General features: G+C 39.1%; 1 protein-coding gene across 1 annotated transcript in view; it reads right to left on the bottom strand.

Annotated features, from left to right (window-relative positions):
* Positions 1-19,253, bottom strand: part of MAST4 (microtubule associated serine/threonine kinase family member 4) — a 110,607-nt gene that overhangs the window by 8,906 nt on the left and 82,448 nt on the right. Inside the window, exons 12-22 of the mRNA XM_010005413.1 lie at positions 17,523-17,731; positions 16,688-16,826; positions 15,929-16,061; positions 15,059-15,224; positions 11,982-12,083; positions 9,307-9,429; positions 8,962-9,074; positions 7,061-7,188; positions 6,745-6,977; positions 4,689-4,889; positions 391-620 (exon numbers count right to left, since the gene is read on the bottom strand). Coding sequence (XP_010003715.1) covers positions 391-620; positions 4,689-4,889; positions 6,745-6,977; positions 7,061-7,188; positions 8,962-9,074; positions 9,307-9,429; positions 11,982-12,083; positions 15,059-15,224; positions 15,929-16,061; positions 16,688-16,826; positions 17,523-17,731 — 1,777 coding nt within the window. The remainder of the gene's footprint in view (positions 1-390; positions 621-4,688; positions 4,890-6,744; positions 6,978-7,060; positions 7,189-8,961; positions 9,075-9,306; positions 9,430-11,981; positions 12,084-15,058; positions 15,225-15,928; positions 16,062-16,687; positions 16,827-17,522; positions 17,732-19,253) is intronic.

Below are 19,253 nucleotides of genomic sequence, written 5' to 3'. Positions count from 1 at the left end.
ATTCTGTTCACAATCTCTTTAAGTTCTCCAGATCCTCCTCTTAATCAAGAGGGGCTGCACCAACCCTTTGTTTTTCAAAGCCATGGTACTCTGAACTTAAGACACAGCTCTTCATAATTATCAAACTTGCCAAAAGTGAAAGTGACTCATGCAGAAAGTCAACACCGTATGTAGGTATCACTTCTGCCAAAGGTGACATGTTTCATTCTTACAGTCAACACTGTCTTGTGTACAAGCAGAAATTTCATTCTGAGAGAACTGTCTGGCACAGCATTGTGATTTACACAGTAACTGCTGACAAACTGATACCATAGGTACAAAAATCTAAAGGAACTATACATCATTACAGATTTCTGCGTCTATATATAAGCAAAAAAGATATTATCTTACCCAAACAATATGGTGCACAGTGTAGATATCACTGTCGCCCACATAAACTCTGATTGCTCGGATGGTGAAGCCATATTTTTTTCCTGAACTCTGAATTACTATTGGTTGATGAGGACTTGGAGCAGCAATTGATGAATCACGGCTGGGAGATGAATCTCGGGAGGATGATGGATCAGATGATAGGGAATGAGGAGACATAGGACTTCCCAAAGGAGACACACCAAACACATCTGGAAGAAAAAAAATTTGCTTATTAGAGTACATTCTGAGCACATACAAATACAGACACTGCTTAGGGTATCTGCTTAGCTTTTTGACACCTGTGTCAAAACCAGATCTTTGTCAGTGCATAAACACTCCTCCTCAATGAGTCTCCTTCTGAGGAATTTAACCAACAACCAGATACTACTAAATATCTTTCCCTGTAGCATAAACTGTATTTTTTAATGCAAGGGGTAATCTCTTAGATATAGGTTGCTTTTTCTCTTGATATAGGAAATAAACTTCACTGCTAACTTCAAAAGAACAATTCTCAGCCTCTTTTTAACAAGCACTGAAGCAAAGAAAGTCAGTTTGGTAGCAGATGTTATTGTGACTGTGCTCAAAATCATCCCCTAATCATCCAACAGTGCTAAACAAAGGACTAGTTGGTTGGTTCCTTTTATTTCAGTTATACATAGATTAAGACTGTTGTAATTAAACCACAAGATCTAGTTGGTACACCGGACAGTAACTGACTGCTTACTCTGCCACACCATACAAGACCAGAAAAATTTCTTGCAACAACAATATAAATTATGGCCTTGATCTGTCTCCTTGTTTTGAAATCACTACGTGCTCATGCTCATGCAACGGTAAACACAATTGCAGCAGCATAAAACACATTTTGGTGACTGCAAAAAGGTGACAGCTCTGCAAAAGAATGCAGCCAGAAAGACTCCAAGTTTGTTGTCTGTACCAAGCCACGTCATTCAAGGGAAGATGTGTTTTGACAGTGGAGGTTCTACTCCCTGGATGCCAGTCACCAGAGGCTCCCAGAGACTGGGATTATGGCTTAGTGCTGAAATCCACAGAACAGCCAAGCCCCGAGGTGGCTGTCACTGTCACCCTCTTGCTCTGAAACATTCCCAGAACCCCCACCCTCTGCTTTCTGCCGGTTGTGGGAGAAGTCCTGTGACTCTCAGCTACAAGACTCAGGTCAGGAACACTGGCCATCTGATATCTCATGGATAAACATGAAACAGAAAGGGGCTTCGACAGTATTAGGTACAGCTAACATTTAATAACTTAGTTGATATAGATATAATGGCAACATTTGTAGGTGTTAGCAAAGTTTTGATTTTATAGAATGATGCTGAGATTGAACTAAAAGAAAACTGCAGTTTTCTGCAGTATGAGCTCAGTAACTCAGTCTATATAATCTCTGAACTTAGTGATTCATTCTTACTTGACAGCTGCGAAAGAATTACTAGAATACCAACTAATGAATAATGTGAGTCTTACTTGTCTCTGTAACTACCTGGGCATGTATCAAGCTCAACTCAACTGCAGTTTTCACAGATTCACAGAATTATTAAGGTTGGAAAAGATCATCAGGTCCAACTACCAGTTCTACAATCCCATGACCACTAAACAACCTCTCAAAGCAGCACATCTACCTGTTTTTTTAACATCTCCAGAGATGGTGCTCCACCACCTCCATAAGCAGCCGATCCAAGGCCTCACCACTCTTTCAGTGAAGAAAATTTTCCTAATATCTAATCTGAACCTCCCCTAGCACAACTTAATCCAGTCTCCTCTTGGCCCATCACTAGTCACCAGAGAGAAGAGGCCAACACCCACCTCACCACAACCTCCGTTCAGGTAGTTGTAGAGAGCAATGAGGTCTTCCCTCAGCCTCTTCTTCTCCAGGCTGAACAGTCCCAGCTCCCTCAGCCTCTCCTCGTAAAATCTGTTCTCCAGACCCCTAATCAGCTTAGTTCTTGCCGTTCTCTGCACCCTCTCCAGCACCTCAAGTCCTTCTTACGCTGCAGTACCCTAAACTGCAAACAGTGCTTGAGGTGTGCCCTCATCAAGGTCCAGCATAGGGACAAGATCACCTCCCTGGTCCTGCTGGTCACATTATTCCTGATGCAGGCCAGGATGGTGGTTGGTATTCTTTACCACCTGGGCACATTGCTTGCTCATGTTCAGCTGTCAGCATCCCCAGGTCCCTCTCTGCTGGGCAGCTCTCCAGACACTCCTCCTCAAGCCTGTAGCATTGCCCAGGGTTGTTGTGGCCCAAGTGCAGGACCCAACATTTGGCCTTATTTAATCTTATGCCATTTGTCTTGGCCCATCAGCCAAGCCTGTCCAGATCCCTCCCTGCCCTCAAGCAGATAAGACACTCCCACCCAACTTGGTGTCATCTGCAAACTTACTGAGGGTGCACTCTATCCCCTCATCCAAGTCATCAATAAAGATGTTAACCAGGAGCAGCCCCAGCACTGAGCCCTGGGGAACATCACTCGTGACCAGCTACCAACTGGATTTAACTCCATTCAATACAACTCTTTGGACTTGGCTGCCCAACCAGTTTTTTTTCCAGCAAAGCATGTGCACTTCCAAGCCATGAGCAGCCAAGGTTCTCTAGGAGAATGCTGGGGGAAACCTTGTCAAAGGCCTTGTTAAGGTAGACAACATCGGCAGCCCTTCCCTCATCCAATAAGCAGGTCACCCTGTCATGGAAGGAGATCAGGTTAGTCAAACAGAACCTGTCCTTCATGAACCCATGCTGGCTGGGCCTGATCACCTGGTTGTTCTGCATATGCTGCATAATGGTACTCAGGATGATCTGCTCCATCAGCTTTCCTGGTACTGAAGTTAGACTAACAGGCCTGTGATTTCCTGGACCATCTTCCCATCCCTTCTTATATACGGGGGTTGTGTTGGCTGATTTCCAATCTGCTGGTACCTCTCCAGTTAGTCAGGACTGCTGGTAAATGATGGGAAGTGTCTCGGTAAGCACTCCTGACAGTTCTTTCAGCCCTCTTGAATGCACCCCATCTGGCCCTACAGATTTGTGCACATCTGTATGGTGAAGCTGATCACAGACCTGTGATCCTCCTGGATTATTGGGGGGCAGTGACTCTGCTCCTGATCCCTGTCCTCTAGCTTAGGGAGTTGGATTCCCTCTATATAATCGGTCCTGGTTGCTAAAGACTGAAGCAATGTAGTCGTTAAGTAGTCATTAAGTATGTGCTGTCCTGAACAGACTGAGTGCATGGCCACCATCTCATGGTAAAAATCAATAAATCTTCATCTCTCTTATGCACTTTGTGTGAATGACAATTCACACACAGACAGTATCACAGAAGTGCTAAGTATTCTTTTCATTGTCATCCAGATGTCCCCATTCAAGCAGGGGGAAAATGATCCTCTTTAACTGAGACGCAATATTCTTGTCTTTTCTCATTAAAAAAATCCTTGTAGTTAGCGGCTGGAATTACAGATACTGCACAGGAAGTCTATGCTGATCTTTAAACTGCATGATGAAGAAGGGCAGAGATCATGATGTGAATGAGAAATTCCTGCAGTAATAGGGATCAGATGGATCCTTCACCCAACGTATCCAAAACACATGCATGATACCATTTCATTTGCTCACCAAGCACATACGGCACATGTGCTTTACAACCCAGAGACATGTTAAGTTTAAGAGAGGAGACAGACCCAGATCTTCAACACTGTACAATTTCCTACTTGCCTGAGGGCTCAAAGCAGTCTGCTGAAGTTACTGCTAAAGCCACACAACACAACAGTACTTCATCTGGAAACACTCACTACTATTTTTTATGTTTCCAGTTACTTAAAGGAATATTTCTAACTTCAAAGTTTCAGCACTCTATGTAAGCCCATGTTGTACCAATGGAAGTCTACATGTTATTTCTACTTTTCTGACACTTTTCTCTGGCGTATCACCTTTTCCTATGGAAGAAAACTAGTAAGGCTGATCGTGCAGCTATAACAAACAGCTATTCTTGGAACTGTAGTGAGCTACTTAAAACTTAAGCTACAACTCTACTGCAGCATCCTGCACATCTTGTTGTGCATGAACACAGTTGAACACATAATGGTCAACGTTAAGCTTCATTTCTGCCTGCCAGAGTAGGTTCCTCAGCTGTAATGTGACCACTGTAACTCACCAACAGAAAAGTGACACCAAACTCATTCTGGACTCTCAAAAATCTTGCATTTACATCATAAACTATGAAGTTTGCACAGATTAAAACGTTTAAAACAAAAAGATTTATCTCTACCTCCTGGGATCATGAGGGACAGCGCACTTGCAGAAAGGGACTTTGTGACTTTCCCAGACATTTTCTTTTTCTCCGTGCTTTCTAATCGCTGACGAGCCATGTGAGATGCAACTTCACTGTGTGGCTTTGAGGAGTTATCTGTACTGTCCACACTCTCAGTTCTTCCATTTATTTGATCCAAGTGCTCAGAAAAACTGCCAACTGTACAAAGAAGAGGGAATAAACACATTGAGGGAAAAATAGGGGCTGAGGAAGTGAAATGGTACAATTTTGAGATACGCATTTTTTTTCTGTTAACAAGTTCATAAAACAACATTACAGAAATATGAGTAATTACTTCAGATTTACCAAATGCATGAAGTTTAACAGAATTAATTGAAGCAACAGATTCTTGTAGTCACTGACTAAAGTGAAGTAAGAGGCAAAAGCTGAAGCAAGTCTGGCACCTCAATATGCAGCACTCACATTAGAAAACTTAATTATACATTTATTTTTCATGTTAACTCTTCCTAAAGTAAATTAAAGGCTCCAGTCTTACATAAGTTGTATCAGCTCAACAACTTTTCCAAAATCATTAAAATATGATGTGGAATTTTAATTATTACCTTTTGGTTTTATTCTTTGGATTGTTTTCTATCACAAAAGATAAAGAAACACGGTACCACAAAACTCAGTATTCCAATCACACTGATATCTGTTGATCATAGATAATGAACTTCCACAGTATTAAATGGAGAAAGGACAATGTTTCAAAAAACAATCAAAAAAGCATGAAGGTCTTGTGCCACATGAACAGCCTGCAAGAGCTTTCATTAAAAAAAATCAAGATATCACAGGGAAGTTGCATGACCTTATGGAACATGCACTAAGGGTAGGCTGCACGTTTAAAGACAGCAGTAATTCCTAGTATTTCTTCACAATCACTGAATATCCTGTTGTTAATGGATCACAGAAAAATGAAAATATTCTCTAAGTGTAGTTGGTAAGTGACAGAAGAGGGTCAGATGCTTTGAGCTATTAATGTGACTGTTGTGCTAATGCCAACACTGTAACATGGGCCTGGGGGAGTGAGAAATACTCAGGATACAGCACAGTCAAGGCTTTAGACAAGGGAAGGAGATGGAAATGGCTGCACAGCTAAAGGAACCTAAGGAAATATTTAACCAGAAATGGAGAGGAGGAAAGGGGAGGAAAACGCAGACTACAAGGAAATGAGGGACATAAGAACAGAAAGGGGTATCCTGAGAAAACTCCGTGAGGTACAAAAGAGAAATAAGCTAAAGACAGGTAAATGTAGAGAGATGGTAACTGGAACCTATTTATGGACAATCACGAGACTGATGCAGGCCTAGATCTGTGTTAAGTGTCAGGTCTTTCAAAAGTTACATAAAACTCTCCCCTCATACCACAAAACCAGCAAGATTCCAGTGCTGTGGATCCTACTGAAATGCATACAAAACTTACATCAACAAAATAAATTATTTAAGTAGGGAATGGTTTACAACACTCCTTCCTAGATGTCTAATTACAAAATTGACTTCTGCAAGTCAAAGAGAGCCCCGCCAATTCTGAAAGGTGTACATCAGAGATGTCTTAATGAAAAACACACAATGGTAGAGCACAGAGTGTCAGAAAACAGCAATACAGAACAGCTGGAATGACTCTAGAGTGACTGATGAAAAGACAACTAACTTTGGTAAGGGAAGATATAAAAATAGTGCTTTAAGTGTTCAAGGGATCCAAGATTCTGTTTCTCCACAAAGTGATCCTGCAAAGGCTCTACAGTCAAGCTACTATTTTATTCACTTGCCTAGCAGCCCTCAAGAGTCAGTGGGGCAACACCAAACGTAGGCATTTCCAAAAATCTTGACACTTTCCCATATGTATTTTCATGGCATTTTATTAGCCTGGCTGCAAACCAGACCCCTCTTGGGATGACATTTTTTAAAAGTAGTTCTGAAAGACAGAACTTCTAAGTCCATGAGTGCTACTGCTAAATGAATAAGGTTGACAACTGTTTCCAATATCATCAGTTAAGAGGCTCACTGTGAATTACCTGATAGTGTGGAGCTGCTGATGGTACTTGCTGGAGTGGTTACTTCAGGTTCATCTTGCACTACTTCCTCCTTCACAAACACAGGCTTTTCCTGTTCCTCCCGGAGTCCCACTAAGCCACTGGAATCATCTTGTTCTCCTTCAGCTGATATGGCCAACTTCGGAAGCAAACCAGAACTGTGCTGCTGCCTGCTACTCTCAGTGTCAGAGGAGAGGGATGCACATACTTGTTGTCTGCATTAAAATAAGCAAACTCTTATGAAGACATTGAGATGAGGAGGCCTGCTGGCCCACTTCTAGCATCTTCTTTTACTTACATTGCAGAATATTCTGAACTCCAGCTTAAAGATTCCACAGAAGGCAATGTTACACTTTTTGTTTTTTCTCCTGCATCTTCCTTTTCTTCACCTTGTGTTTGAATGACTCGATCTATGCTACTAAAAACCTAATACAGACAAAAAGAAACAAAAAACCACAACTCATCACTGACATATGTGATATGAAAAGATATGCAGAAAAACACATTACAGTTTCTACTCTACATATTCTAAATGCTTATACAGTATTTCAGACTGCAAATTTCAAACTCCTTGAGCCTTTTTAGATTTCCAAGAGTTTATGTCCTCAAAACGCTTTCCTATTCTGTTCACATATAGTGTCACAAATAGCGTATTTTCTCATTACAAATTCATCTGTTTTCTCTCCCTGTCACTGTGTGAACCAAGAGTACAAGAAAAATTCACAGTCTTGGGGTTTCTAGGTCACAGGATCAATGCACACCCTGGATTAACTCACCAATCAAGGTAGAAAAAGCCCTAGCCATAAGATACTGACTTAGTATCTAAAAGTCAGGTGTGCGAAGCAGAAAAAAATAATCTGAATTGACTTTGAAGTAAAGAATAAATTACTAGGCTAAAGGATTTAGAAAATATAAACTCTCATAAATGGAATTATATTGTCAGCTAAGGAAACAACAACAGACAGAAATTGCCATCTGTATATTCTACAGTCTGAGGCACAGTTAGAGATGTAATGATATAAACTAAACTGTAACTGTGGTACAGAGCTTTCAAAAGGGCAGAACTTCACAGAATTAGTTCGGAAGGGATCTCTGCAGGCCATGTTGTCCAATCCCTCTGCTCAAGGAGTCACCTAAAGCTGGCTGCCCAGGACTGTGTCTTTTGAAGATCTCCAAGGATGGAGGCTCCAAAACCTCTAAAGAGACTGTCATTTACCAGTATCTGAATTTGAAGCACATCACCAAGTCAAAAGAAAAAGTTTATATAGAATCATCATAGAATCACAGAATGGTTTGTGTTGGAAGGGACCTTAAAGATCATCCAGTTCCAACCCCCCTGCCATGGGCAGGGACACCTCCCATTAGACCAGGTTGCTCCAAGCTCCATCCAACCTGCCCTTTGACTTCCAGGGACGGGGCATCCACAACTTCTCTGGGCAACCTGTTCCAGTGTCTCCTCACACTAAAGAACTTCCTCCTAATGTCTAACCTAAATCTACTATATACGCAATTCCTGTCTCTGCTCTTCCATGTTATCACAGATACAATGCATAAGTGGTATTGCAGAGCCAGCACAAAATCTACAAATTACTTAAAGCATAATCTATGACAAAGAAGATAAAACCCCAGACCTATCAAATGCTTTTAAACAGTTTGTGAAGTAGGTTCAAGGAACTTTTTATCCAGAAAGCTTCTGAAAATGTCTGCTTGTCACTCTGTTAGGACTAAAAGCACACTCGCTAGGCATTCCAGTTCTATTATTTCTTGCCCATCTATCTCCCACAGTACTTCCTAAGCATGTCCGCTCTGCTCCTACTGGCATCCCTTACACAGCAGTAATTAGATCTCATCTCAAATACTAGAATATACCACCCTTTGGACAGTCACCTTCAAGTCACAGCATTCAGATCACTTGCTCAAATACACACTTCTCCTTAATCAAACCACATGCTGCTTTGCTTTTTCCTTTCAGTCTAATGTAATGTACTTTATAACTACTGTAGGCTAGTACGGCAATCTTTGTTATGCCATTAACTGCAACTTTTGCAGGACACAACTGGAGTAACATGCAAACTCGGTATAAGGAAACCAACATACAGAACACACACTTCTTCCATATCTAACATTTCCAAACTCCATAAAGGTAGCAAAACATTTGTGTACACAATACACACCAACATTACAGCAATTTTTACTTACTTTGGAAAATCTGTGTGAACATGAGGAAAATTGCCTTATCTCCAGATTAAAGTCTTCATCATTGGTGTCATCCTCTTCCTCAGTCTCCATGTGGTGGTATTTCTCAGAACGAGCTACAGACAAGGGAGATAAAGTATTGGAATGTATCAGGAAGAAGCGGTACCAAGGTTTAATATTAACTAAAAGCATACTTTTATTCTTAGGATTATTTCTGCTGAAATGTCAAACCACCAATGAAATTGCACAGCTGCCAGTGGTTCTGACAAAGCAGCATGCAAACTGGAAAGGCAGTGATTATTTAAACAAGGCGTTCATCACAGTTTTTTAATAACATCAGACACCTACTGTCAAAATAACTTGTGTCATCTTCAGACTCCAATTGTGGAATAAATTCTGCCTTCTGCCTCAACAGACCGTTCCAGTCAAGGTTCCTGAAGAATTTATGCTGCTTTACTTCATATGCACCACCTGAGGGAGCCAGAGAAAAACACTAAACAAATTATGCCAAATCCTCTGACATTAGTTCAACTAAAACCCGGCTCAAAAGTGTAAATTATCATGGAAAGGCAGAGTCACCAATGCAGGAAGGAACATCTACTACCCTTTCCCACTAGAATCTCCTAAGCCTGTCAAGACCATCCCCCCCTTCCTCTTTTGTTGTTGCCGCCACTGATTTAACAGTAGTGGCATTGCTTAATCATCTTCTCCCTATAAACATTTTTATTTTTCTGGACACACTAATTATAATCTATCAACTCACTACACATTTGTCAGAAGCATCAGATGTAGCAGTTGCAGTAGTCATTATAATATAAATATGCACAGTAGATAAGTAAATACAAGTTAGAAAGTAATGAAGAATGATTCTTAGTAGTTGTTCAGTGCAAACACGACTGCTGACCAGAGGAGCTCCTTTTGGTGTTTTATGGGAGTAATACACAATTCTATAGGAAATACCTTATCATTTAAGCTTGTTAGTGATTACTGCCTACTTGATTATAACGTGTGTTCCACAAGTTCAGTAATTTGAAGTTAAGAAACTACTATAACAATGCAGTAAAATACTGGAATTTTTGTCCTGGGGATGATAAATCCTAATTTGCACACGTTAATGGGATATCACATAAGTTTTTTGTAATTCTGATTAATATCAGATGCTTCAAACCCAAAGGGGTCTTTTTTCAGTTATTTTCTTTCTTCAAAGTAAGTATGGTACCGTTCTTCCTTCAGCTTAACTATGTCACTCAGGTCTCCTGAGCAAATACACACAATTTTAATGGAGTGTTACGCAGCTAGCTAATACGTATTAAATAGACAGGGCTGTCATTTGAAATGCATGGTGGAGCCTAGGATGAATTATGCTATTTCCCAGTGCCCCTGTGGAACCTGTCACATTGCAACCATTTCTGTGAGTTGCTTTTGACATTTAAAAAAAACCACCTTGTTGTGGTTTATAAACATCCCTCTGTGCTTCAGAGAAATGGCTGCCCATTTTCCTTCTTCAGACTGTCAGCTCTCAAGAGACAGGGAACAGCTGAAAGAAAGCAGCCCATAAACAAGCTGCACAGATGCTCCATGTGGTGGTGCTGACCATTACAGTAGTTAAGCCAGCCTTAGTCTGTTCAATTCACCTTCTCAATCAGCTGTTGCAAAAGAGGCAGAATTTGCTATCTACTTCTGATTTAGCCTCTCGCAGGATGACAATCTTGAAGTAAGACTGTGATCCCCAGGAAGAAGTATCCTGGCAACAAAACAACGTCTGAAAAGAATACACCTAGAACAAGGGAACTGAACTAATTATGGCTCTTCATTTTGCTTTTGGCTGCATTTGCCTGTTGCAGCAGAAGACACAGGCAGCAAGTGGAGAAGCTGACTGAGGCATAACACCACTCTCACTCTTAACTTCTTCAACATGCTGATGCCATAAACAAGCTTTGGTGGATCCCATTCACTCCAGATCCATCAGCTACAGTGAAGTCTAAGTGCTCTTCACATAGATCCCAGATGCCCAGAGAGCAAGTGATATGCAGTTCACTCATCTCAGTCACACAATCCAGTCCAGAGGAAGACCCATTGTTTGGGATCATGACAATAGTACTTGGAACTCTGGGTTATACTCACGTTCCCCCAAGTGGCTGTGGTAAGGCCAGTTATGACCTGATTCCTAAAGCTCCTTTTTTTTTTTTTCTAATTGGCTCTAAAAACACACAGAACAATCTGACACTGGACTCAGTTTCACCATAATTTTTTCAAGTACTCTTCTGCTAACTCGCCACTTGGCTTCGTTAGCATCCCCACTGTATTTATATTCATGGTATATAGTGTTCACTATCAATAAGACTATACCCTTCATATTCAGGTTCTTCTAGGTAAGAGGCCTTTTTTGCTGTGTTTACATAGTGCTTTGCCAAGTCGGATGGCAGTCAGTGACTACGGTTCCCACACTAACACTTTAAAAATCATGTGCAACACCAATACCCACTTAATTCTCTAATGCTCACACTTCTGGTTTTATTCTTATTCATGCAAGGCAGTAGCACTTGTCGAATGAGAATGACAAGACCTTTCACAACACAACCTCAGACAGTCATTTCTGCATAATTAGTTCAAGTACTCATCACACACCTGAAAGCCTGAAGGAATTGATTTGTCAGGTTAAGATCCTTCTGAATAAGGAAGCATCAGTTGTGTATTGGTTCCCTTTCTCTGTTTAGTTAATACTGTAGTCATGAAGGAACCTTATCCAATGGCTAACCTGGTCTTTGAGAAATGCCTGGTTTATTTATCAAAGAGAAGAGTAAAGATGAATGACCACATGTAAACTCCAAAAAAGGGACAGTCATCATCTTGTTAAGCTCATATTACTGGTCTGAGCCTATAAAATAGTCTCTGCTGTAATTCCATATAACTAGCCCTGACAGGTGTTCCACAGGCAAAACAAATACGTGAACAAAAGCTCCCAATGCTGAATATAGAAGCTATTTCTAGCACATTAACAATTTGAAATATTGCCTTCTAACCTGTTCCCAGTCTTTCCAAAGGATTCTGCCTGAGCAGCAGGGTAATCAGATCCTGGGCATCTGGAGGTGGAGCTTCATCCTTTTCAGGCCAGATGATTTCATCTACCAAAACAGAAATGTGTTTGTTATTACTGAAGTCTGGTACTAACATTCAGCAGAAACTGCGAAAACTTGTAGTGAGCTAGCAATAAACTCAGAGTTAAGGTAATTTTTTAAAAATTGCTCTCTGTTGCCTACCAATTACTTCTGATTTTTATACTCTCTATACAGACTCCATAAACATATTGTTATGTTCCTGTTTTCCTTTAAAGTATCCTTTAACCCAAAACAGTGTTTAATAACAGAATACAGGAATGCTTGGTTCATGGAAAATTACTGCATAATATTAATACGACTTGTATGCTGTGCCTTCTCTCTGCCTTCCCAAAACAATGCTTTAAATTTTAGTTCTGTGCCATGTAAACGGCTGTTAAGATGGACAAAGCTAACCTGACTCAGCAGTTACTGTTCATATCTGTAATACTCGAATACTAGCAGACTCACTGAAGTCATTACTCCCATGACTAAGGGCTGAGGTATTGTACACTGCTCTGGAGAGATACATGCCAATTAAGCTTTTTTCCAAGCGTCTCATACATCAGAGGAAAAACACCTCACTCTACTGACTCTTATACTACTACGGCTTTTGTACTTCCTAGCAAGTCACACCTAAATCATGCAGTCTAGGTACTAAATCCTGCAGTACGTGGGTAAGGCTGAATAAAAATTCTGCCAAACTTTCATTTAAATTAAACAACAGAAAATTGTGTCAGTTTCAATACGAATATAAACTGTGTAACAGATAACACAGGAAGTTCTAATTTTTAGCAGAACTGTAATATATTGCAGGGTTAGACAAAACTCTGCAGAGGTTTCTTTGGGGGTACAAGGATTTTGGTATCAGAGAAACAGAATGCTAGGAGCTCAGGAGATACAGAAGGCTGTTACAGATTTTGTTATCATATGACCTAGACTTTTCCTTCAAAATTCTGAGCATTGGAGAAATGATCATCAGAAGCTACACACACATTTAATCTTTGTATTTTAGAGTTTAAGGAAAGGCATAAACAGACATGAAATGCAAACTGTTTCCAGAGCATTATTTTTAACCTAGATCATTTTAGGCATCTAACTTTACACTGAGGCTTCCCATAGTTGTACTTATACAACTTGGCGGCAGGAAAGGCAAACAACAATGAAGATGGAATGAGGAAAAACGAGGGGGCAAAATTTTAAACTATATTTTTAAGTAGAAATTATATTTCATGCACAGAAACTGGAGTACAAGTCTGGGCCACAGTTTGGGTTCTTAAACACAGCTTTTACAGTTGAATACAAACAGAACATATAATTTAGCACAGGAAACTTATTCAACAAAAGAGTTTTCCTGAAGATACTGATATTAAGAATTATTTCAGTAAGTAAGGGTACCTAAAGTAAAAAGAGAAGAAAGTCAACATCAAAACATTAAATTAGGCTGACCACCAGTCTTGGAGAGTAAGTGGGAATATGTCAGGCTTAAAAGCATAAATTTCTACAGATAATTTCTGGAAGATAAATGGGCACATTCAAACAGTTTAAGTTATTTATGTAAGAATCAGCTAGACTGTAAAACATGACAATTTGTTTTACAAAATATAAAATTAATGCCAAATACAGTATAAAGTCTGAAGTGCAAATTCTGATTTTTTTTTTAGACCATTCCCTCCCCTTCTCCCAGTCAGAGAGCCTAAATATAAAAACATATGTGCATATGTCTGGAAATGCAATAAAAACATTATTCCCATGTTTGCGTGCCTACAGCATCCAATGCAGTTTAAATCTGATTTGAAAAATAAAGCATGAATATGGATTGCAGCTGTGAGGCATCCAGACCAAAGCCAGTATTTCCTGTTTGTGTTAATTAAACAGCTGATTCTCGCTGCCACTAAGTCCTCAGCATATTACATTAGAAAACAACATGGTTATAAATTCATGAACAGCTAGAATGTAGTATGAAGAGGTCAGATACTAGAGGCAACTCACAAATCCATTTCATTACATTACACAAACAAGTCTGACTTTCAACTTCAGAGATGGAGGTGAGCAAGAGGATGACTGAGTGTCTCCTTAAGTTGCATTTTCAGAGAACAAGGTACCAGAGTTGTTTTTTGCTTCCACTGGGTTTTTTCTATGCTTGGTTGTTTGGTGGTTGTTTTTTGTTGTTGTGTTTTTTTTGTCTTAGCTACTGGATCTCTTAAGCAGACCATAAAACAAACCTGGAAATACTCAGTAACAGAAGTGCCATTCAGTTAAACTTTTTGGCATAAATAAAGGCCCTCTACATCTATGCATCTGGGAAATTTATGGAAACAGCAGGTAAGGTAGTAAATTACTCTCTTTAATTATCATTCAGTTTTACCACAAGGCTCATAACAATATTTAAGGTCAGCTTGCAGGTTAAGATCTAAAAGGTTATTGAATTTTAAATGGAACAAGAACAGCTGCTATAGAAATAACATTACACTACAAGAATCACCAATGAAATCATTAACAATCTGTGAATTGAATTTGTTTCCTTCTCTTTCTCTTTATTTATTATTCGAGAGACATTTGTTTTAGGATTTTTATTACATCTTTCTTAATTTCTTCATTGTGCCATGAAGCAATTTCCCACTTATGCAAATTTGTTTTAACCATTTCTTCTCTGGTATAAATTCTTTAGCGAAGACTGAAATTACTATGCCACAGTGGCAGTACTTTTCTATTAAAACTGCTCTTCTTTTTCAAAGTGACACTTAACCACTGTGCTCTCTGCATCACTGTATTTCTGTACTTAGCAACAATATACAGTAAGTTCAGCTTTTCATCACAATTTATTCTTACTGTTTTGACAGTAAACTGTAAACTACAATACTTCAACAATGGTGGTTTTTCAAGCAGAACCAGCTTGAAAACCTTGTCTATCAGTAAAGCTGTAAATATCTCCAGTATTAACAGAAGCTGAAGTGTTTAATCCCAAACTAATGAATCTGGGGCTTTTTTGTGATGATACTCACCACTGATTACTTGTCCAAACAGCTCTTCTGGTGTATCTCCAAAGAATGGCACACACCCAACAAGAAATTCATAAAGGATAATTCCCATAGCCCACCAGTCCACTGGTTTTCCATAACCCTGTCTCAGTATCACTTCAGGAGCTATGTATTCAGGTGTACCACAGACCTAAAACAAAGAAATTAAACATGATAGTAAAAGCAAGTTTAATTGTGCTATGTTACATAATTTGTAACTCTTTAAATTTAGAAATAATATGGAAACATGGAAAAATGGAATTCAGTAGGTCTTAAGTCAGCTGGATTTGCGTAACAGATTATGTTTTTAGAATGACCTAGCTACTTTTACAGTCATCATAATTAACATTTGTGTTTCTGTCACACAAAGGACAGTTTGGGTTTCATACACAGAAAATATTTTATTTAACTTGAACATATACTTATCTTTACATGAAAGTTATGATGGTTTTACATTAAGTAACTTTTATAGTGAACAGATTGTGAGCCATGGTAATGAGGCATGCTTAAAGGGAAATGGGCCATAGTAAAGATTTTAGCACCCTTGGCTTTACTATGCATCATGAGCTCCACAAGTACTCTGCTGAGACTTCTGAGTTCCTTATAAAACCATTTTCCATTTGTCTTCTCACAAATTCACTTGCACAAAATTAAGTTGTTCATCTTACTAATAGATTTGATGTAGAAAGAAAAAAGCCTAAATAATCGGCAAGGCATCAAAAAAAGTAACTAACATACAAAGCTGGAACACCAATGCAGAAGTAACAACAGTTTATACAGCATTATGGTACATTCTGCTGAAAAAATGTCAGTTCATTTGAACAATCAATATAGAAATTAGAAATGATGTCTTACTTGTTTGTCAAGGAATTCTCTGGCATCCTTCTCAATGTGACCCTCATAGAGATTGGTAGTCAAACTCATCAGCCCCACCTTCGACAGGCCAAAGTCTGTAAGTTTTATATGGCCCATGGATGTTACCAATAAACTGAAAATTAGAATTGTCTGGTTACTGTGATATAATTCAATATTATGTGCTTATCATTACTGTTATTATTACAATTTAGAAAAAAGTTTTATTAGCCCTGAAAAAATAGAAAAATGGTTTAAAAAGTAATGTAACCAGATACAATGTTAAAAGGTTAAAAAGTTGACTGTCTTCAACTGGTTACTTATTACTACCAGATGTAAATAAACTTTTTACATGCAACTACACATCTTATAGAACCACAAAAGTGTTAACAGCTGAATGCTAGATGCCTTGAAGAAAAAGCAACAGTCATCTTCTGAAAGACATAGAATGAATGTTACTTCTGAAGTGAGGTAAGCATTTTCTGTAACAAGCTGGGCCATTAATTTTAAAAAAACCCTGAGGTATTAAGTTAGTAACTAATGCTACACTGGCCTGAGACATCATGCTATGAAGATACTGTCATTCAACAGACATGACTCCGATTCTTTTTTCTAAGCCATACCTCTTACTGCAGCTACTTGTTATCATGTTAAGATATGTAGGAGCAATATTGTATTTCTAAATACATTCAAAGCAAGTTTACTCCTTTATTTTATCTATCAATTTCTAAGTCCTCCCTTAGGATTATTCCATAAACATACTTGTCTGGTTTCAAATCTCTGTGTACAATTCCATAATTATGAAGGTATTCCAATGCCAGAACCGTCTCTGCAAAGTACATCCTTGCCATGTCTACAGGTAAAGGACCCATATTCTTGAGCAAAGTAGCACAGTCTCCACCTGTGGGAACAGGAAAAGTGCTCCACATGATGCTAAATATTTTGAAGTGTATCAGTATAATCCATTAAGCTGCATAAAGAAATACAATCTGTAGTCTTAAGTATTTATTTTCACATCATCTGATTCAATTGAACTTGTAACCACACCAACTACTGTGTGAAGCTGGGAGAAAGCAGTACGAGAGTTCAGCTGGAAATCAAAACAGTGTGTGCTGCTTCCTTAAAAAAAAACAGAAAAGGAAAAAAAAAAACAACCCACACAACCATAGTCTGGGTATCTATCTCATCCTGCACTATCCTGCCCACTGTTCCCTTTTCATCAGTACCTTTTAAAGTCGCTTCCCTCCTTCTTCATTAAAATATTATAAATACACCAACATGTGCTAATGAAAATTTGAACTCCAGAAAAACAGTGTTCCCATGTGAACTGTGAATGCTAGAAAGCTTACAATTACAGCTATGAGGAATTTATTCAAAGAGCAGTTATTTCCCATTATAGATGGAGTACAAGAGTTTTACAGGCACTCACTGAGAGATCATGACTGAGAAGAAAGCCACCTAGATCTTACATTTGCACTGCCTGAGTAGGGAGGACACACAGGAGACCTTTCTAATGCAAGTACCATATGGGTTACTTCTCTTTCTTTGTGGAAGAAAACTTGTGTTCTTCCTCTGTAAGCCACAACAGACATTTTACCTTCTACATATTCCATAACCATGCATAAATGACGCCTTGTTTCAAAGGAGCAATACATGCTGACAACAAACGGATTTTCTGCAAATGTCAGGATATCACGCTCTACAAAGGCCTGTTGGATCTGGTTTCGGAGGATGAGATTCTGCTTATTAATTTTCTTCATGGCAAATCTTTGTCTGGTTTCTTTGTGTCTCACAAAATAAACCGCACTGAAGAAGTTCAAATGGGAGAGAAAAAGAAAAAAAAAAAAGTAAAGTATATTTAAAAATATTTTTAACAATTTTTTTAAAACTCTGTGTATATGATATAGAAGACATTATTTTCATTTAATGTAGCTGACTTTAACGTTAGAGAATGGTTACAAACCTCATTTTGTTTCACAACCAGGATGAGTATCAGTCAACACAAATTAGTACTCAAACTAAAACCAAACAATTCCTCCCCTCAAAGCAAACTACAGATATTGCAAATGCTCCCCAACCAGATACAGCAAATGCTGTCAGCTCAGGCAAGATTTTGGGCGTTTCCATCAATAAACATTATATAAAAAACCCAGCTGGGCACAGTGTTATAAATCATTCTGACAAATGCTTATTCTGTAAATATGCTGTCAGATAATTATGACTCAGGCCCTGTCCAGGGGATTTTAAAACATGCCACAGTTTTCTCATGACGGTTGTTCAGAAGTTGCTCAATGGGGTGGCTTCCTCACTGCCAGGTGCAAAATCTTGTTACTGTACAGTCCCTGACATCAGCATTGATCCGTATCAGGGATAGGTCACCAGTAGGTAATGCAAAACAAAGAACACAGCATTAACCACATTGGTAATGTGGGATGAAGATGTATCTTGACATGCAGAATTTCCACTGAAGTACTGGATACAAAGTTTCCTGTAATCCTGGTAAGACAAGGGTGGGAAGCAAAGTGAAGGAAAACTTCATGTGGACAAGCCGCCTTTCTTTCAAGAGGGAATCAAGCTACTGTGAAACACTGACGTAGGACATCACTGCTGCATTTCTCAAAATCCCTTGAAGCAAATCTTGAAAATGGTTGCCTTGTTTGAAATCTGCTTTGTACTATTTAATACTTGCAACATCTGTAGTATATATTACCATACTAGTGTATGTTTATGGAAAGAAAGGATTAAAAGGAGAAAACACAGGAGGAAGTGGGACTCAATTATGTAGCTTTTAAATTCAGTGTTTTGTTTCCATGAGCTCAAATTATCAGCATACAATTATTTATTTAAACACAAAAAGCAATTTTTGCCTTACTATTTCTATTAAGGTCTTCTCACAGCTACCAAAATTGAGGGCACTGAAAAAATCAACATGTTTCTGCTTTGCTTTCTGGAGGGAAACTTGACAAGAGAGCTTCTCTTGCTAATTCCAAAAGTGTTCATTAATCCCTTGTTCTTGTCTGAGCACGGGGCAGGAAAAAGACATTACACCACTATGAAAGTAGGGGAAAACCACCCCAGGCAAAACTCATGACAAACCGCCACCCTTGGTGCCTCCTACTAAGTCTCACTCTGTGCTGCCCCTCCCAAGCTGAAGTAAAGACCAGGTTATTCATCTCCAGCACTCCTCCCTGCTGGCTTCATGTCTTTTGTCCTCCTGCATCTCTTCCTACTGCTCCCCTCATACTCACTTCTCCACCCTTTCATTATCCCATGCTTCTTTTCACCTTACATTCTGGTTCTCCTCTTGTTGCTACAGCCTATTAATTGG

The sequence above is a fragment of the Chaetura pelagica genome, unplaced genomic scaffold, assembly GCF_000747805.2.
Source record: "Chaetura pelagica isolate M959 unplaced genomic scaffold, ChaPel_1.0 scaffold37, whole genome shotgun sequence".
NCBI classification, from domain to species: domain Eukaryota; kingdom Metazoa; phylum Chordata; class Aves; order Apodiformes; family Apodidae; genus Chaetura; species Chaetura pelagica.
The sequence above is the reverse complement of the archived record's forward strand: the minus strand, read 5'-3'. Positions and strand labels throughout refer to the sequence as shown.